Here is a 17,872-nt window from a genome sequence, read left to right as displayed (position 1 = left end):
CTAAGCTATTTTGCCTAGCAGTCAATCAGACCTTCCATGTCCTTGCAGAGCATATGGGAGGGAAAGAAAGAACTAGACAACAATAGGTTCCACAAAACTGGACACAGCTTTCCTAAAATAGTATCGCATACATGCATTTACAAAGATCAGTGTGGAGGAAATTATTCTAATACGCCACTCCACCCATATTAGGGAGACCCACATGGGTAGCCAGCTGAGATAGCTTCCTGACACCAAAGTTTTCAAACTTGATGGATTGTGACCCATTCCCTGGGTTACAAATCATGCGTATCTGCCTAAAGAAGGAGGTTTGATCCTTTTTGCTCACCCCACCCTTCGATATGTATTGCTGGCCAGTTGGATGCAATGGTAGGGAATTAGGGCTGCAAATCATGCCTTCCTGCAGGAGGAGAGCCAATTTCTTCTTTGCCATGCCAATTGATATGCTATGCCAGCTGGTAAGAGGCAGGAGTGGGGAACTGCGGCCTGCTTGCTTCTTTTTTCTGTACTTCCTTTCTTCAGTAGATATTTGTGCAATTTCAGAGCTGTTTATGGATTTCTTCCCCACTGCTGCCATGTTTTTTGGTTGGGGGGTGGGGCATAGAAAATCACTTGATCAGATCAGCAGTTAACGGATTCACCACCCATAAATAGATTTGTCTCAGAAAACCTTTTGCCTCACTTTTCTCTAGAACAACTATCCTGTGAGTTGTAATAGAAGCAGCTGGACATGCAAGCTGGAGGTCCTAGGAGCCTCATTTTATGTCCTGTTGTCCTGTCAACAGAAACATCAGGACTTTTGAATGAATTCACATGAAAAAAAAATCCTTGTGGCTCTGGAAATTATATTGACACAAACCCCATTTTGGCATAAGAAAATATTGTTGGGTGACACAAAGGCCACATCCATTGCTATATTTTCTGTGTAGTGTTGTAATATGTACAGTTAAAGATGATATATTTTACACGGAACATGGAATTGCTGCCATGTGCAAAAGTGAAATGTGTTTCTCTTTAATCCTTTCCCTGCAGACGATCTGTGAAACTCTGGAAAATCAGAAAAGTGTGGTTGATAAACTTGCTGCAGACACACAAGTCTTAGAGAAGCATATTTCTTCTGAAAAATCAAAGCTCTACAAGCAAGAATTCAAGTGTTTGCAGGGATACAGGGACAAGTTAAATATGAAGGTTTCTAAAGATGTTCACCTACTGGAAGAAATTATTTCCAAATTGAGAATATTTGAGGTAAATATATGACCATGATTATGTGTGTCAGTCATCCTGCTAACAGGACAGAATACCACCAAATTAGGACATCAAAGTAAATCTAGGAGAAAATGAATCCAAACTCTTTTGAAAGTTCCCCTTTGAAGAGGGTTGGGATCACAGGGTTTATGCCTTTTGATTATGGGAAATCTTGTCTGAGCCCACAATATTCTGAACTAAACCACAAGATGTTAGCGGCTTTAGAACAGGAAAAGAAATACTTGCCTTGACTCATGCTAAAGTTAATGTTAATGCTAATTTGTAGAATTTTTGTTTGTAACTATAAGTTACCGGTAATTGCCAAAAATGGACCTTGACTTGTTACCTTATTCTGGTTTGTTTTCTTCGGAATATTTATGAGCATAATCTGTCTTCTGAAGGACAGATGTGCCACATGGTCAGATTAACAAGAGAGGTGAATAGTGGGCTAGATTTGAACATGAGCCAGAGAGCAAGGGCTATATTTTCACATTGTTGTAATGAAAGAACAAATGGACCAGAAAGGAAGGGCTGCATTTTCACATTGTTCACTCATTAGAGCAATGCTTGGCAACAGACTGAATGTGCAAAGCAATGGGCAGGGGGGAATCAGATAAAGCCAAAGCTTTGTGCCTGGTCAGCTGGGTGGATGTTGGTGATGTCAGTGGATATGGAAAGTATACAAATGGATGAGTATCAAAAGAAGGATCTAATGAAGTATTAAACAAAGTAGAAAGGTCAGGGGGGAAGGAATGAAATCAGTACCTTTAGGTTTTGTAATGAGAAAATAGTGGTTTTGGTGAGGGAGATGGAAGACAAGTTACATGGGGCCAGAAGCAAAAATTGAGGAATGTCAGGACAGCAAAAGGAAGTGGCATGTTTTATGATGGACATGGAGAACCTCTGGCACACAGGCCTGATTAGGCCTGGCACAGATCCCAGTTTGGTCTGCAAGGCCGCTTCCTCAAAATCATGCCCGCCTCTCCTACTCCTCATGTCATATCTGACATCAAGTGTGGGGCAGACAGAGATGTGCTTGCCAGCATACTCTTGCTTGTTCCTTGTCAAGGGAGGTTGACTGCCAGCCAGCCGAGCCCACTGGGATGACATTGGAACAGAGCTATCCATTGAAAACTCTCTTGCACAGCCAACCCCTGCGGAAAGCAGAGCTTGATGTTCTAACAGATGCTACTTCAAGCCTGCTGGAATTTGCTGCACTAGGGAGCAGCTTCCTCACACAGATGACCCCTGCCAAAAGTAGGGCTCAAAGTCTGCACAGATCAACTGATAGACACAGAATTCAGGTCCACTGAAACCTCATCAAGAATCACTGGTGCAAATGATCACTACCAAAAAGAGAGCTTGATGTCAGCACCAATCAGCTGAGTGGTGCTGACTTCAAGGCTTACTTGATGGGCTTGAATTTTCCTTTGTAGCACCTATTTGAATTCAAGTTGTGTGTCATCTGACATCATAATGACATGAAATGATTTGAACAGCCCACTCACCTGTCAGAGTGACCCACTGTGGGCAGGGGAACCCAGCATCAGCACCACCATTGTTTTGGGAGACTAAAGGCAAGTTGCTCCATAGATATCTGATGGTATTTATAGGTGCAGATGGGGCAAGAAATCATTTTTGGAGGCTGGGGGACATAGCGACTCTGTTGGAGCTAAAGGAGAAGGTTGGGTTTGCTATAGTGGAGAGGAGGGATAATGACAGTGGAGATGTGGCAGCTAGAAGTCAGGAGGGAAAATGATCAAAGGGATCATGAGAAATCCTTGGTCATAAGATGTCTGCTTTAGGTAAATAAAATGCCTTGTCAATGTTAGGCAATATATAAATAGTATTTTGGCTGAAGAATATTTACTGCTCAGTTCTACAGGCTAGAGTGTATCTCTATTGGCCTGTAGTGAATATCCTTGGAACTACTGTGTGTGCTTCCTGTTTTGGAAATTTTTCTTCACAAGCAAATCAAGTCAGCTGAAAAAATGCCAGAAGCTGGAGGTAGAACAAAAAATGCCAAGAATCTGAACATAAATTATCCCTCTGTATCAAGATGCAGAGCACAATAGGTACTTTGATGAATACCTAGAACAAGTATCCTTTAAGATGGCAATATATATGCACAATCAGCAAAGAATAAAAATGAGAAACATAACTGAATTCTGGTAGAGATATTTCTAAAACCACTGAGGCTGATCATATAGTTGATCTAAAATAGAACAGAATTTAATTCCCAACCCAACTCTGCTGAATTCAAGGCTCTCAAGCCTGTTCACATCCTTCTTGACTTCTTTGTTGCCTTTTGATACAATTGACTATCCTCTTTTCTACTTTATTCCCTTCACAACCTAAACCTGTACCTGCTCTCAACTGTTTCTTTTCCTACTCTTTCAGGGATTTGCTCTCTCTTAACTTTCTCCCTTATAGACCCTCAGGGATGTTTGGAGTCCCCTGCTCTTCTGTTTCCCTGCATTCTTGGTTTCGGTGGTCACCTCAAATCACATGGATTTCAGTATTTCCTATATGATGCTTCCCAGCTCTCTACCTTAGAGCTTCCATCTTTATCCAATCCTGTATCCCCATTTGTGCATATGCATTTCTCCTTGAGTTCTTCATTAAACTCATGTTTGGTCTCAGACATATTGAACCTATCCCTCCTTTTCTTATATATCCATTCACAGTGGCATCACCTACCCAAATGTCTATATTCTGGTCAGAGTCCCTGCCGTCTCTATTTTCTTTGGTACCAACCTGCTTCCTTTTGTGCCCACTAGTATTTCCATACCAAGTGGGCTGCAAGAGTAATTTGACATTGAACCCGTGGGCTCCACAGTGTCTTGTCTTGTAGGAGGGGGAAGGCAAGGTCAAAATTTGACGACCCCCAGACCTGGTGCTGTCCTCCCAAAGCTGGATAGGTGAGGTACCTGGCTTTGGGAAGGAGGCACAACATTCTGTCAGAGTCCTAGAGTTCTCCCACCTCCTTCCCAAAGCTGGGAAAATGCTAACTAGGTTTTGGGAAGGAGGCAGGAAGACTCTAGGACCCTGTCCTCACACCTCTTTCTCAAAGCCCAGTGACGACACTGGAAAGGCAGTGCAAGGGCTGTAGAGGAGGCATGAAATGTTGCTGAGGACCACCAAAAAGGGGCCCCAAGGGACACATGCAGCTCTTGGGCTGTGTGTTCAACCACCCTGCACTAAAATTACTTTGTCATGTCTCCCTTCTCTGGAACTCCTTATTAGAATACCATGACACCATGCCTCTTTCATATCACTGAAATTTCAAAGCTCATCTTTTGTAGGAAGTGTTAGGCTCTTGGGGGCAGTGAGTTCTCTTTTTTGTTGTAGTTCTCTAAGCACCATTCCATTAATAGTGCATGATTGCTGCTGTTGGCAGTTGTGGTGAAATGTAATTATTGGGTTGGATCCTAATTTCACCTCCTGTGAATAAAAGGGCTCCTTCTGTCAATGGAAGGTTTTTGATTCAGTGAAGGATCCTGCTGACAGAAGGGGGAGGAGGCAATCTACCAATTTTGTGCTTCTGCAAGCAAAGTCTGTGTTAACGCCAGAAGGAGCTATGTTTACAACTCAGATTTTTCTGACAGTATGAAATTATGCTTTTATCTCACAAGCCAGTTGCTTATTGCTCTGTTTTCAAAATGCCTCAAACCCTTCAAACCCATGTTCTATGCTGGTACAGAAGATTTGAGTGAGCTGCCCCCACTTAACGGAGTCAGTATGCTTCTGAGTGCCAGTTGTTAGAAATCACAGATTGGGGGGGGGGAGCAGTGTTGCTCTCAGGTCCTGCTTGTGGACTTTCATAGGGATTTGGCTGGTCACTGTGAGAAAAGGATGCTGCACTAGACGGGCCTTTGGTCTGATCCGCCAGGCTTCTTTGTGTGTTTTTATTTCTCTTCCTCCAGTGTTGGTGCCATTTGTCCAGAATTTGGATTATTAGCTAGTCTATAATTGGGTTTTTGGTTAGCAAATCTTTACATGAGCCTGACAATGGGGGGGGGGAGCAAGTTGGGATTACTATTGTATTTGGGGTTTTCCAATCTGGAAGACAAATAGGTTAAAACAGTTAATTACATTTTTTTATGTTCTGTTCAGACGGATTCAAAACTGGTTCAGAAGTGGCTGGATGGTGTAAAAGACTTCTTAATGAAAGAGCAAGCAATCCAAAGGGATCCTGAAGGCCTTCAGAGACAGCTTGATCAATGCATGGTAAGCCCTGCTAATGTAGAACAGAGTTGCTTATTTTCCTCTGTTATTCTTTGGCTACTTCAAAGCATTATATAGTGCATTTCATAAAAACCCCTCTCTGTCAAAAAAGGATAAAGCAACACAAAAGTGTGTTTTGCATTCCTTTGTTCCCTGATAACATAGTACTAAAATGCAGTTGTGGAACCTCGTTTTAAAAATTTGAGAGCCGGTTCAGTATTACAATATAGATAGGAATACTAGAACTGTCTCACTTATTTTGTTTAAATGAAGATTTCTAACAGAGAGATAGGTAAAGGTAAAGGGACCCCTGACCATTAGGTCCAGTTGTGGCTGGCTCTGTGGTTGCGGCACTCATCTCGCTTTATTGGCCGTGGGAGCCAGTGTACAGCATGACTAAGCCACTTCTGGAGAACCAGAGCAGCGTACGGAAACGCTGTTTACCTTCCCACCGGAGCGGTACCTATTTATCTACTTGCACTTGATGTGCTTTCGAACTGCTAGGTTGGCAGGATCTGGGACTGAGCAACGGGAGCTCACACTGTCGCGGAGATTCGAACCACCGACCTTCTGATGGGCAAGTCCTAGACTCCGTGGTTTAACCCACAGTGCAACCCGTGTGTAATGCTGCAAGATCTGATGATGAAGTCTTCAGAGTAGCCTATAAATTAGCTGGAGCTTTGCCCACGTGGAGATGCTGTTGGAATAAAAACAAAATAAAAACTACATCGGTCATAGGGAGATTGGGAGAAAAGTGCAATTGTGCTGATATTATTTGAATTGTGCCATGCATTCAAAAAACACAAAAGTACGGGCACACTTTCCCTAAAATATAGATGTATTTCAGTATGGTTAAATTGAAGTGTGAGGTTAGTACCCTCCATAGTATATGATTGCAGCCATTATAACTGGTTTCCAAAAATCTGCCTTTCCTGTGTGATTGGGTGTGCCTGTCATGATATTTGATCATATTCTCCTTTTGAATAGAAGACTAGACCCACATATTCCAAGCTTATTTAGAGTTTACTTGCTTCCAAAAGTGGGTTGCCATCTGGCATACTGGTCTGCTATTCAAGAAGCATAAGATCAAATAAGCCTCTTTTGGGCACAGGGACTGTTGCACAGTTCTTTGTATATTAACCAGCCTAGTAGCTGTAAGGTTTTTAGTTGACTGAATTTATCACTATAGGTAGTGGGGACAGAGCCAGAGTACCCTTGATACCCTTTTGAGTCTTGACTGTGAGACCATTCCTGAATAGAAAGAGACAATGGCCAAAATCCAGATAACTGCTCAGGAAACTCCATGACATCAACAGCCCATCATAATATATGACACAAATTTTCTTTGCAAGTTGAGATTTTCACAAGCCATTTGTAATGTAATATTTGTGTGTGGGCAGCAGCTGCTCAAAGCTATTCAGAGAAAAGAATTCCCTGTAGTTGAATACAAACCCTCACACACCTGAAGAAGCTCTCTGGATTGGATCCATTTTCAGACTCAGATGAAAGTATGCAACTGGATATTTATTTTAAAATAATTTTGCATGTGGAGTAATTTAGGAGTTATAAAAAATAGAATCAGAAGTATTTGCACAATGCCTTCGGAAATGGACAACATTTCTGCCTGTATCCTGAAAAGTGGTTGTTAAAGTGTTTTCTCTCTTGTAATCAGCTGTTTGTTACTGAAATGGAGAAGACTGAGTTGTCCTTAAAGGAGATGAAAGAAATAGACTCTGCTTTAAGAGGCCAGCCAGTTAATGCCTGGGTGAAATCTAAGCTGACAGATGTCCAGTCACAATGGGAGAGACTCAGCAAGCAGGTTAGTTACTGACAGCATTACTCTTTATTTGCATTGTCTTGTCCGTCACTTTGTATTCATAGTACTGTATTTGCTTTCTTGTATACATTGAAATAACAGACTTGGTAGCCATATAAATAATATATTTAACATGCATATTAAAACACAATGTCTGGGTCTGATCAGTGCCTGGATGAGAGATCATCTGAGAATCTCACAAGCACTGCCTTGAGCTCCATTATGGAAGAGATGCAGGATAAAAGTGTACTTAGATAAGTTAATAAACATTAACAGGAAACAGTCCATCCTAAAACATTGAAACTGTGTTAACTGTTTGGCAGTGAAACCACGAGACTGCTGTCTACTATTGGTTTAGCAAAGAAGGTTAGAGTGCAAGCTGTGATCTGGAATGACACCCTGTTCAAATCTCATCTTAGATATGAACTTTAGGTAGACCTAGCAAGTCATTCTGCCCCTTGGCCTCAACACGACCATGTGGGATAAGAATAGTGATTTATCTTCCAGGATTATTGTAATGGTTGCTTATAATGTATGTATTCAGCACTAAGCATTATATTATGTAACAGAATGCCAAACGCCACTGACCATTTCCAAAGGCACCATAGGCAAGTCATCTTTTGACAAATAGTAATGAAATGGCTTGGCAAGGCCTCTTTGGGTGGGGTATTCGTGGTCACAATGTGGCCACAGACCCAAGACTTCCTTCACAGTAAACTTCCTTAGAGGAGGGGGTAGGGGTGGGGTTCATCTTTCTAACAGAACTATTTTATATCCTTTCTCTTCTTGGTTTTGCTGCTGGATAAATGCTTGAGGGCCATGGGATCAATAAACACCGAAGTAAATCATCTTGTTTGTAACTTTGTACAGCATATTGTTTCAGCTAGACTGCCTTTTTTTGGTATCTAATAAATCAGTGTCGTCTTTTCCAGCCACTGAGACCTTTTAGGTCTTGCCTGCCCATGTTTTCTGCCAGACCAAAAGAAAAATAAGAGTTTGTGACTAGCAAAAAAATGACAGATCAGGTCTGCTGCTTGTGCTGGTTGAATGCTCATTTTATTTCTTGCCCCATTAGACAACATTGCCCCAATTTAAATTGTGTCTGTGGAATCTGAAGTTTAATTTACCCAGATAGGTATTTCTTACTCCTCGTTTTATTATATTTTAGGAAGGCATCCCTTAAAAGGCCAGACATTTCAACTAGTTCTTGGCATCCTTCAGTCTAGGCAGTACCAGTGGGCACATATTCATTCTGGATAAGATTTGCATTGGAACCTCCTGTCCATTTAATATGTATATAATGTGTGTGTTTGCCTGAAGTAACAGAAACCTAAGCACATGTAACAGTAAATTGTGGTGTTGATTCACTCCAATAAACATCCTGTTTGAATGATCCATATCCTAGGGATGTTCAACCATGGATGTGTTATTATAGGACTTAAAACTATAGCAAACATTCTATAGCTAAAAATAAGCAGAATAGTATTCTATTACATCTGTCAGTTCTAGTAAGCTGTGATGAAAGATCTTTTTTTTGTAACCATAGCAACAGTATTTGCCAGATATTTTATAATGCAATAATTACTTTAGAAGTGAGCTGCTGAAACTTTCAATCCTCTGATATTTATACTTTACATTGAATCAGTGCTGAGACTCTCTTCAAATGATGCAGATAGCTTTTACCTCTCTTGTGTGTTTTTGGTTGAACTGCTAGATCATTAGTCAGAAAAATCAATTGTCCGAAAGTCAAGAAAAAGCTGTAAACCTCAAAAAGGATTTGACGGAGATGCAAGAATGGATGACTCAGGCCGAAGAAGAATATTTGGAGAGAGATTTTGAATACAAGAGTCCAGATGAGCTAGAAAATGCTGTGGATGAAATGAAGGTGAGAAAACGTGATTGTGCGAAAGGTTATGTGGGTCTCTAAGTTTATGTGCATATTATCCATTATTAAACAAGAAATTCCTTTTTTGAATTGCTTTTGTGAGTTTTTGAATTTAATTTAAAAAAAATGTTAGCTTTAGAAAACCCAGAGTGAATAATAGAAGTGGGTGTGGTGTGATGTTGGAAAGTAGCTTAGGTTTCAGGAAATGATCTTTTATAAGGCTTTGTGAAAATGAAACAAAATGAAAAAAAGGAACTGTGAACCGCTGTGTCTAAACCTTTTTTTGGAAGGGAGAACGGAATATGAATTATGAAAAACTGGAACTAATCAGTGGTGGTGGTGGAGATCCTATGTAATTGTGAGAAGTGGCTCTTACTTGGTCTGGCACTATTTGCTTATCTTGGCCAAATGGCCTGGGACTATTGCTGGAGTTTCAGGGCCTGGCGGAGGAAGAAGTTGTAGATCTTGCTATGTAGTGGGATTAGGGACAGAAGGGGTTGAAACTATATGTTTTCAGAGTGCAGAACTGAATACAGAGCTAGCAGATTTGATGAGGGAACTTTGCACACTCAAACTGAGAGGGGGCATAGGATTCACTGTAAGTAGGTGCACTTTCCTTTTCCTACCACCACCACTTTCATTCAAACTTATGTCATGATTTAGTTTTTTGTCAGATATTTTTAATTGCAGTGCCATGTTGGTATTTCAGCTCTGTGACAGAATTGGAAATAAGACATGAGATGGGAGGACCACCCTAACAAACATATTTTATGTGGCTACTCACCTGGGAAATGTTTTATTGAATTGCTTAAAAATGTTACGAATGTAAAGGATTTTTCTATAGTGTTGTTTTTGCAATTTCTGTAACACTGTTTTGGTAAAAATATTAATGAATTGAAACGGCAATAGTTTGCCTATGAAAGATAGATCATGTTCAAATAAATGTCTTTGCACATCCTGAAATCTCATGCAATAATAAATTATTTCAGGTGCTACAAGAGTCTTTGTTGTGTTAGAAATCATGTCATTTGACAGCATGATGAACATGACAGCATGATGTGATAAATAATACAACAGAGCGTCAAGTGAAACTTCATGGAGCACAATGGTTCTGTTCCTGCCAGCTTCTATAATGAAATATTGAAAAAAATTGAATGAGTAGTGACCTCCATTTGTATACTAAAGATTAAGACTTTATAATTGTCTTTGTCAGTAACCATTTGACCAACAATCACTTTCTTTGGGCAGAGAGCAAAAGAGGATGTGCTACAGAAAGAAGTGCGGGTGAAAATTCTGAAAGACAACATTAAGATGTTAGCTGCTAAACTGCCATCTGGTGGTCAGGACTTAACAACTGAGCTTAACCTTGTATTGGAGAATTACCAGCTACTCTGCAACAGAATCCGGGGGAAATGCCACACTTTGGAGGTATTGCCGAATAATCTAACTTCAGCAGAAATGTTTCATATGTCTGGGATGTATTGGGCAATAGGAAATGCTAGTACATCATTGAAAAGCCGAAGAACTAGAAAACATGAAAACTTTTATTTAATGTGACCATAATTTCTATATTAAATGATACTTGAGGTCAGATGTGACCATGTGTACATCTGCAAAGCATTTCAGATAATAATTCTCTACACATGCTTTAGTTCAGGCTTCCTCAGCCTCAGCCCTCCAGATGTTTTGAGACTACAATTCCTATCATCCATGACCACTGGTCCTGCTAGCTAGGTATCATGGCAGTTGTAGGACAAAAACATCTGGAGGGCTGAGTTTGTGAAAGCCAGCTCTAGTTGTCCCAGAGGGAGACACTGGCTTGCTTTGGAAAATCATATCTCACCTTAACAAGTGAATGGTTTAAGATCATACTGTATTCAAAAATGAACATTCATGGTTTTCTGGTTTGGATGAAATTGGAAAACTATGCTTAGAGATTTGTTGGTTTAATCATGGCTATCTCCAAAGGAGAAACAAAGCAACTATGTACTGTACATGGGCAGAATATCCCTTCGTATCTTCATTTGCTAAGCTGACAGAGCGTGTCAAAATTTTATTTAGAGAGATTATACTGTAATGATGTGGGTATTGGTACAGAGCAAGATCCCTTGGTTTATCTCATAGCTCTTCCACTTTCCAGTGGAACGGTATGCATTTGAGGTGTGGCAAAAGATAGGATAGGGGGTGAAACTTGGGACCGGATAGGACATGCTATACTGCAGAGTGGTTTGCTAGGCCTTGTTGCTAAAGAATTTGTGGAGTGTATGCAGAGGTTAATGAAGGTCTTGCTGGTTGACAACTAACTCTGTTTAGAGTGCCAACTGAAACTTGAGAAATATGTGCCTCTCTAGATTGAATAGGGATTTGTCTCTGAAATGTAATTTAGTTGTGTTTTTTTAAATGAAATCCCATCACCTTCAGGAAGTCTGGTCTTGCTGGATTGAGCTGCTCCACTATCTGGATCTAGAAACAGCCTGGCTGAATACTTTGGAGGAAAGGATGAAAACCACTGAAAACTTGCCAGATAAAGTGGATGCTGTCAATGAAGCCCTTGAGGTATGGTAGGCATTCCATCAATTCATGTATGCTCAAGGAAAAGGCAGAAAATGCACGTGGACTTTTAATTTATTTATTAGAACAATATTTTTCTGCTACATTACAGCATATGATCATTGCATTTGTAATGAATAAACAGTTCCGCCTAATCTTTATAATAGTTAAGCTATTGTATATTTGGTTTTATTTATTGATACAGATGTCCTTTGGGGTTAATTCTTCCAAAAGTGCTTTAATTAAGTAATTGCCTTAATTAACTGGCGTACCTTTTTCCAGTTGGAGGACAGTGACCTGAATTCTATAATCCATGCCACAGTGACACCTACATTAGACAGTTGCAAAGTGCTTTATGAGTGGCTGTTCATAAAGATGGTGTGGAAACTACAACTGGCCAAATTTGGGGATCCAATCAACACTAGTGTATGCCAGTCCAATAGGCCAGTGCTCATTGCATTCCCTCAATCAGGGCTTGCTCAGCAGCAACCCAGTGAGATAAAGTGTAAAGCATGACCAGTGATAAAAGCTCAAGATTGCAAGTGAAACAAATCAATTGGCTTATTTGTGTACAATGCTTAATGTTGTTATACAATTTTAAGATAACCAAGTAACTTAAAAAATTATGAAGTTTGTGAAAATAAAGCAACTTAAAGTATTATGTGATATAAATTGCATATGCAAGTCTTGGTGACTGCACTGACAAAGTAATCAAATAATTAATATGGACTCCTCCTAACTTCCTCTAATTTTGAAACAGATTTTCTAAGTTCCCAAGCATATTAGCAGGTTGGACTGAAGTTCATTGTTACAAATCCAGGCTGATACGGCAGGATCTTTTGAGCTTCAGCTGTGTGAAAGCATGTGAAGCAGAGTTAGACAGCAGGTAGCAGCTAGCAGTGAAAAGGAGCAAAAATGATTCTCTGTACACTATTTATGTTGATTGGAAACTGGGCCAAGAGGATGGGAGTTTTCCATCTTTTCAATTAATTTAACCACATGAGTGGACCCATGAAGGACAAAGACTATAATCTATCTGGGAAGGGGAATTGTGCATCTGGGACCCCTGCTTCTTCAGCAGTTCTTCACTTAAGTCACCTTTGACGCACTTCAGCACTGGCTTTCACCTTTGTTTTGACTCCATGGATATTGTATTCTTCATGTAGGTAACATTATGTTGACAGCGTGACGTTTCCTTTTAATCTTAGCAACATCCAGGATGCCAGTCTCACACAGCAGTTAGCAAAATCTAGCAAAACATTCAGTGCTGCTTGCACAGAAATGACAGACCTCTACATTTTCACCCATCATGGCTGCTCTTCTGTGTATTTGCTAAAGTTGCTGGTTCTGCAGGCCTAGCAGGGTACAGGTTAACAAGTGCTGTCAGGTGCGCATCAGCATGATGTTCAAACACTGGTGCTCAGACAACATAACAGGTTACAGGTGTGTTTCTGGGCAAAATTATGAGTTCTCACTTTGTCTTAAATGCATTGGGTCCTGGATATTTCAGGGCAAAACTCCCCATAGCTTGAGATCAGCTGAGGAGGATCTGCTTCAGGTCCCATCATTGCTGCAGGTCAGATTGGCAGAAGCAGAACCTTGTTGGTTGTTGTCCTGGAGCTACTCAGTGTACTTCCATGTGATGTGTTTGGTGTTTGGCAGGCAGGTTAAAATAATTGTTTCCACATGCTTTCAGATACAGGTAACTCACATTTTATGTGAGGATTTGGTTCTGAGGGTCCACACATAAACATGTAAATGCTTGCCTGGCTTTGGGAAGGAGGCGCAAGGGCTTCGTCAGGCTCCCAGAGCCCTTCCACCACCTTCCCAAAGCTGGTAAGCGAGGTGCTGGGTTTTGGCAAGGAGGCACAAGGTAGTGCACTACCTTCCCAAAGTCAAGTAAGTCTGCGACTGCAGCTGTGCACGGGTGGGGGCTGGGAAATAAATTGAGGGTGGGTTTCCTCTGCTCTCCGTTTGTTTATTCCCCACCCAAAGCTGTGATGGTGCAAGTAAAATAAATGTAAGATTTGAGTTACCTATACTAGTTTTTGTTGCATTGTTGTGATGCATTTTTTTAAAAAAAACTAACAATGCAATTCTTGTTAGTCATTGGAATCTGTCCTACGCCATCCAACTGATAACCGGACTCAAATTCGGGAACTTGGCCAAACGTTGATTGATGGAGGGATCCTTGATGAAATCATCAGTGAAAAATTGGAAGCTTTCAATGCCCGCTATGAAGAATTAAGTCATGTGGTAAGAATTTGTATTTTTAGTAAGATGGATAATTTGTTTTCACTAATGACTCTATTCTTAGTATGTAACAAAGCTTTAAATAGCCATCACAAGCTGACAGCAATCTTTGGCACTCAGTATCAAGATCAGACCTGTACAACTTGCTACCCACCAAGCCAAATAATGCACAAATCATCCATTGTAGCCTTCCAGGTGTTTGGCAGCTGTCAGACACACAGCAAAAATTGAAGCCTTACTAAGCCCCCGATTAGCCAACATTCAGACTGGTTGGCTGCATTTAGCTTGGTGGGTCACAATCCACTGTGCAGGGCAGAACAAAAGATGATAGGGTTGTTGATTCATAAATGGACTCCTTCCATGCTTCTAAAAATCAGTAAGAGGCAATATGTAAACTAATGTTTTTGCCATCATAAGTAAGATGCAAAGCAAGGAATAAAAAGACTGTGAGAATGTTCCCATAAGCTTTTGTGCAAAATGGAAGAAAATCTTTCTGTAAGCGGAATATTAGTTGAAGTGTATTAATGGCTAACTAGATTAATTCTGAAAATCACAAAACAGATTAAGATCTGGATTGGTGACTCAGATTCATTTTAGAGATTAGCAGGATGCTACCAGCAATGTGTAACACAGGGTTGGATCCAAAAGGTCCCTTCTACTTTTTGAGGGAGGGACTCCCTCTGCTCATGGAATACACTGAGATCCACTGAAGAGTCTCACTGAAAGAAGAGGGGGTGATTTTGCCACTTCCCTCTTCCACCTTCAGTCCCCATTCAACCCCCCCCCCACAGCTTTTCAGAGGATGCGGGTTTCTGCAAAAATGACCTTGCCCCTCTTCTAGTTGGTGTGCCCAGCAAATGGAGTTCTACTCATAGGAAGACTTGTCTCAACTATTAGTTATACTGCCTTACCATGAATTTATACTACCTTGGTGGAGCCACAGCTATTCTTTTGAGCGAGGGACTCCCTTTGCGGCAGCTTTCAGTTCTGATCACATTTCCATTGCATATTGCCTTACTCTATTCACATCTGTTCTGATGACTGATACGGCCAAGTGGTTTTAAAAGAACCACTTAACCTCTGTTTTTGAGTGTGACCTGCTCCCTGACCTTTGAAGTGTGTGATTGTGAAAGCATTAGGAATGTTTAAGACCCAAGGGATCTTGCCTAAGGAGAGAGAGAGACACAGAGAGAGAGAGAAATGAACAAAATGAATTTCAGCAGTAATGTTCTAAGAACAACAATGAAAAGAACATAAGAAAAACCCTGCTGGATCAAATTAAGCACTCCTCTAGTCTAGCATCCTGTTTCCTCAGGCCAACCGGAATGGATTAAGATTTCCGGAATGGATTAAGTTCGTAAACCGAGGTACCACTGTACTGGAGGTGGTACACACATCCATCATCACGAGTATCCATTGATCACCTTTTTCTTAATGGATTTGGGCTTGTCCACACTTTGCTTAGACACTAGGCACAGTCCAAGCAGTTTTCTGTTTGTCCTACCACTTTCCTTTGGAAAATCCGCTCTTTACTGCTGACTTGGAGCAAACATCAATCCACCGAAAACCCATTTGCCATTTGTTCTGGTTCAGCTGTATGGAGTGGGTTTTCTCTGGGGAAAAGCCATCCATGTTGGCAGCCTTTATAGTAGGAAATGATTGATAGAATTCCCTAGAGAGTTCAAGCTGTGCCTCCAACCATGCCATTCTTGTGTATGTTGAGATGAATGATGCTGATGGGGGAACATAATCATGTACATCTTTGTTTGGGCTTCCCATGTTAAGGATATCTGAATTAAATGCTCTTCTGTTAGGAGTGGTTCATAATCTTGAAAAATTCAGTGCTTAAATTGCAGCCCTTGTCAGCAAGAAAGGAAATTGCAGTTCCCATTTTATTTCATATTCATATTTTTCTGTGTGCAAATTCAAAAGTAATCATGCTGTGCAACTTACTCTTTTGCTTCAAAATTCAGGCAGTGAGCAGACAGATTTGCTTGGAACAGCAGCTTCAGACAATGCGAGAAACCGAGCACATGTTGCAAGTCCTACAAGAGAGCTTGAAGGATCTGGATAGGCAGCTAACTTCGTACTTGACCGACAGAATAGATGCCTTCCAAATGCCACAGGAGGCACAGGTATTTTCAGTAGACTTTGCTGCCACGCAGGATTTTTGGGTGTAGGATGATGATAGATTGCTTCTTGAAAGGAATCTGTGCCGTATAATTTAGCTGTGTATGTGTGTGTAGGCGGACACATTGGAGTACCTGCTGTAATAGGGCTAATGACTTTGAAAGAAGGAGCCTATCATCAAAGCCAGCATGACTGATGTTGACACTGTAGCACTCATAATAGACTTCTGTGGTGTGATTTATTGCTAGTAAGGCTGATATCTGCCATGTACTGTTTTTTGCCTTTCCAATAACGACTTGGCAGAAAATCCAAACTGAAATTGCTGCTCATGAATCCACCTTGGAAGAGCTAAAAAAGAACGTGCGGTCGTTGATGCCAGCCTCCCCAGAATGCAGATCTCCTCGTACTGGGTCTCAATTGGATGCCTTGCAGGTAAATATCACAAACATTTGACAGTGACCAGGACGGAGTGCAACTGACCGCATAAGTAAAAAATGGAGAGGGCACCTGTGGATGATAAACATGAGTCCTGCTACTTGAATTTGATTTGCAGAAGTTTAATAGATAAATAATTTTGATGCTTTATAAATTTCTTGTGCGTCTTTGATTTGTCTTGATGCTGCTTTTCAATATTAATTGTTCTATTAATCATTAGAAAATCACCCTGAGATCCAGTAGATGAAGGGCATCTTAGAAGTTTGTTTAAATTATCTGTTGATCTGATTTCTAAATTTCAATACATTCATTGTCATTGGAACAGCTCCAAAAATAAAATGGGAGGTTGACACTGCTAGTTGTAGAAATAAAGCATGATTTGAATTATTTCAGAATTCGTATGCAGGATGTGTTCTGACAAAGGGCAGCCTTCTTTGTGATTTGGGGGTGGTAAGCACACTTAGGGTGAAGGCTACGCACTTTATTCATGTACAGCAGGAATCAGTGTACAATACATATAGTTTCCGAGTGTAAAGCACTGGCAGTTCTGGATTTAGGGTGGTGTGGAAAGTTCTTCTCCACTGGGCACAGAGCTAAGGGAGTGCATCACCATCACCATCACCATCACCATCACCATCATCATCATCATAATCATCATATTTGTATGTATATGGGTACCTACTCAAAGTTGGGAGTGTGTGCCAAATTTTGTCCTTGCTCAGAGTGCCATATTACTAAAGCCTGACCCTGGGACAGAACTAGCCTGCATACAGCATATTACACTGTAAATTACACAATAAGTCTACATAAAACCTAATTAGTTTGGAACAATTTCTAAAGAATAGGCAAAGGGTTATCCTGAACACTGAGCACAATACCTTTGAGATTTGGTGATAAGCCCGGGCTGATGGACCACTTCTCATGGCTTGCCAAGCTGGACCCCGAGCATGGGAACTAGGGAACGGACAGTAAGTCTTTGTAGACAACTAATTCAGTATAAGGCAGCTTCCTGTGGGTCATATAAGACATAAGTAAGAGGTATTTCTCGTCATAGTGGGAGAAAGGATGAAATCATTTGAGGGAACAGGAGACCTTGGATAGCCTAGGGTTTTGCTGTAGGAGTGACAGTCACAGGTAGAGATGTATTGAGGTTTAAGAGCAGAGAGATGTGATAAGGGCATGAGAATCTGGAGTCCTTTGAAGATAAGGACAAGCATCCTGTGCTAGGCTCAAGACTGTACAAGAAACTAGGATAGGTATCTGGGAGACGTGCTGCATGGTCTAAGCAATGAGATGGAGGAGGAGGGTTGTTGAAACCTCTTGGGGGTGTT

At 40.9% G+C, this 17,872-nt stretch overlaps 1 protein-coding gene across 4 annotated transcripts in view; it reads left to right on the top strand.

Annotated features, from left to right (window-relative positions):
- UTRN (utrophin) overlaps positions 1–17,872 on the top strand; it is a gene marked incomplete at its 3' end in the record, with an annotated part of 322,774 nt that overhangs the window by 81,844 nt on the left and 223,058 nt on the right. For all 4 annotated transcript variants that reach the window (XM_082215859.1, XM_082215861.1, XM_082215860.1 and 1 more), the window contains exons 23-31: positions 1,033–1,245; positions 5,362–5,475; positions 7,145–7,291; positions 9,003–9,173; positions 10,422–10,601; positions 11,595–11,729; positions 13,830–13,979; positions 15,950–16,111; positions 16,410–16,538. In XM_082215859.1, coding sequence (XP_082071985.1) covers positions 1,033–1,245; positions 5,362–5,475; positions 7,145–7,291; positions 9,003–9,173; positions 10,422–10,601; positions 11,595–11,729; positions 13,830–13,979; positions 15,950–16,111; positions 16,410–16,538 — 1,401 coding nt within the window. The remainder of the gene's footprint in view (positions 1–1,032; positions 1,246–5,361; positions 5,476–7,144; positions 7,292–9,002; positions 9,174–10,421; positions 10,602–11,594; positions 11,730–13,829; positions 13,980–15,949; positions 16,112–16,409; positions 16,539–17,872) is intronic.

This window comes from Podarcis vaucheri, assembly GCF_965113315.1.
Source record: "Podarcis vaucheri genome assembly, chromosome: 3".
In the NCBI taxonomy this organism is placed as follows: domain Eukaryota; kingdom Metazoa; phylum Chordata; class Lepidosauria; order Squamata; family Lacertidae; genus Podarcis; species Podarcis vaucheri.
Note: the sequence above shows the minus strand (reverse complement) of the source record. Positions and strands in the feature narration are given on the sequence as shown.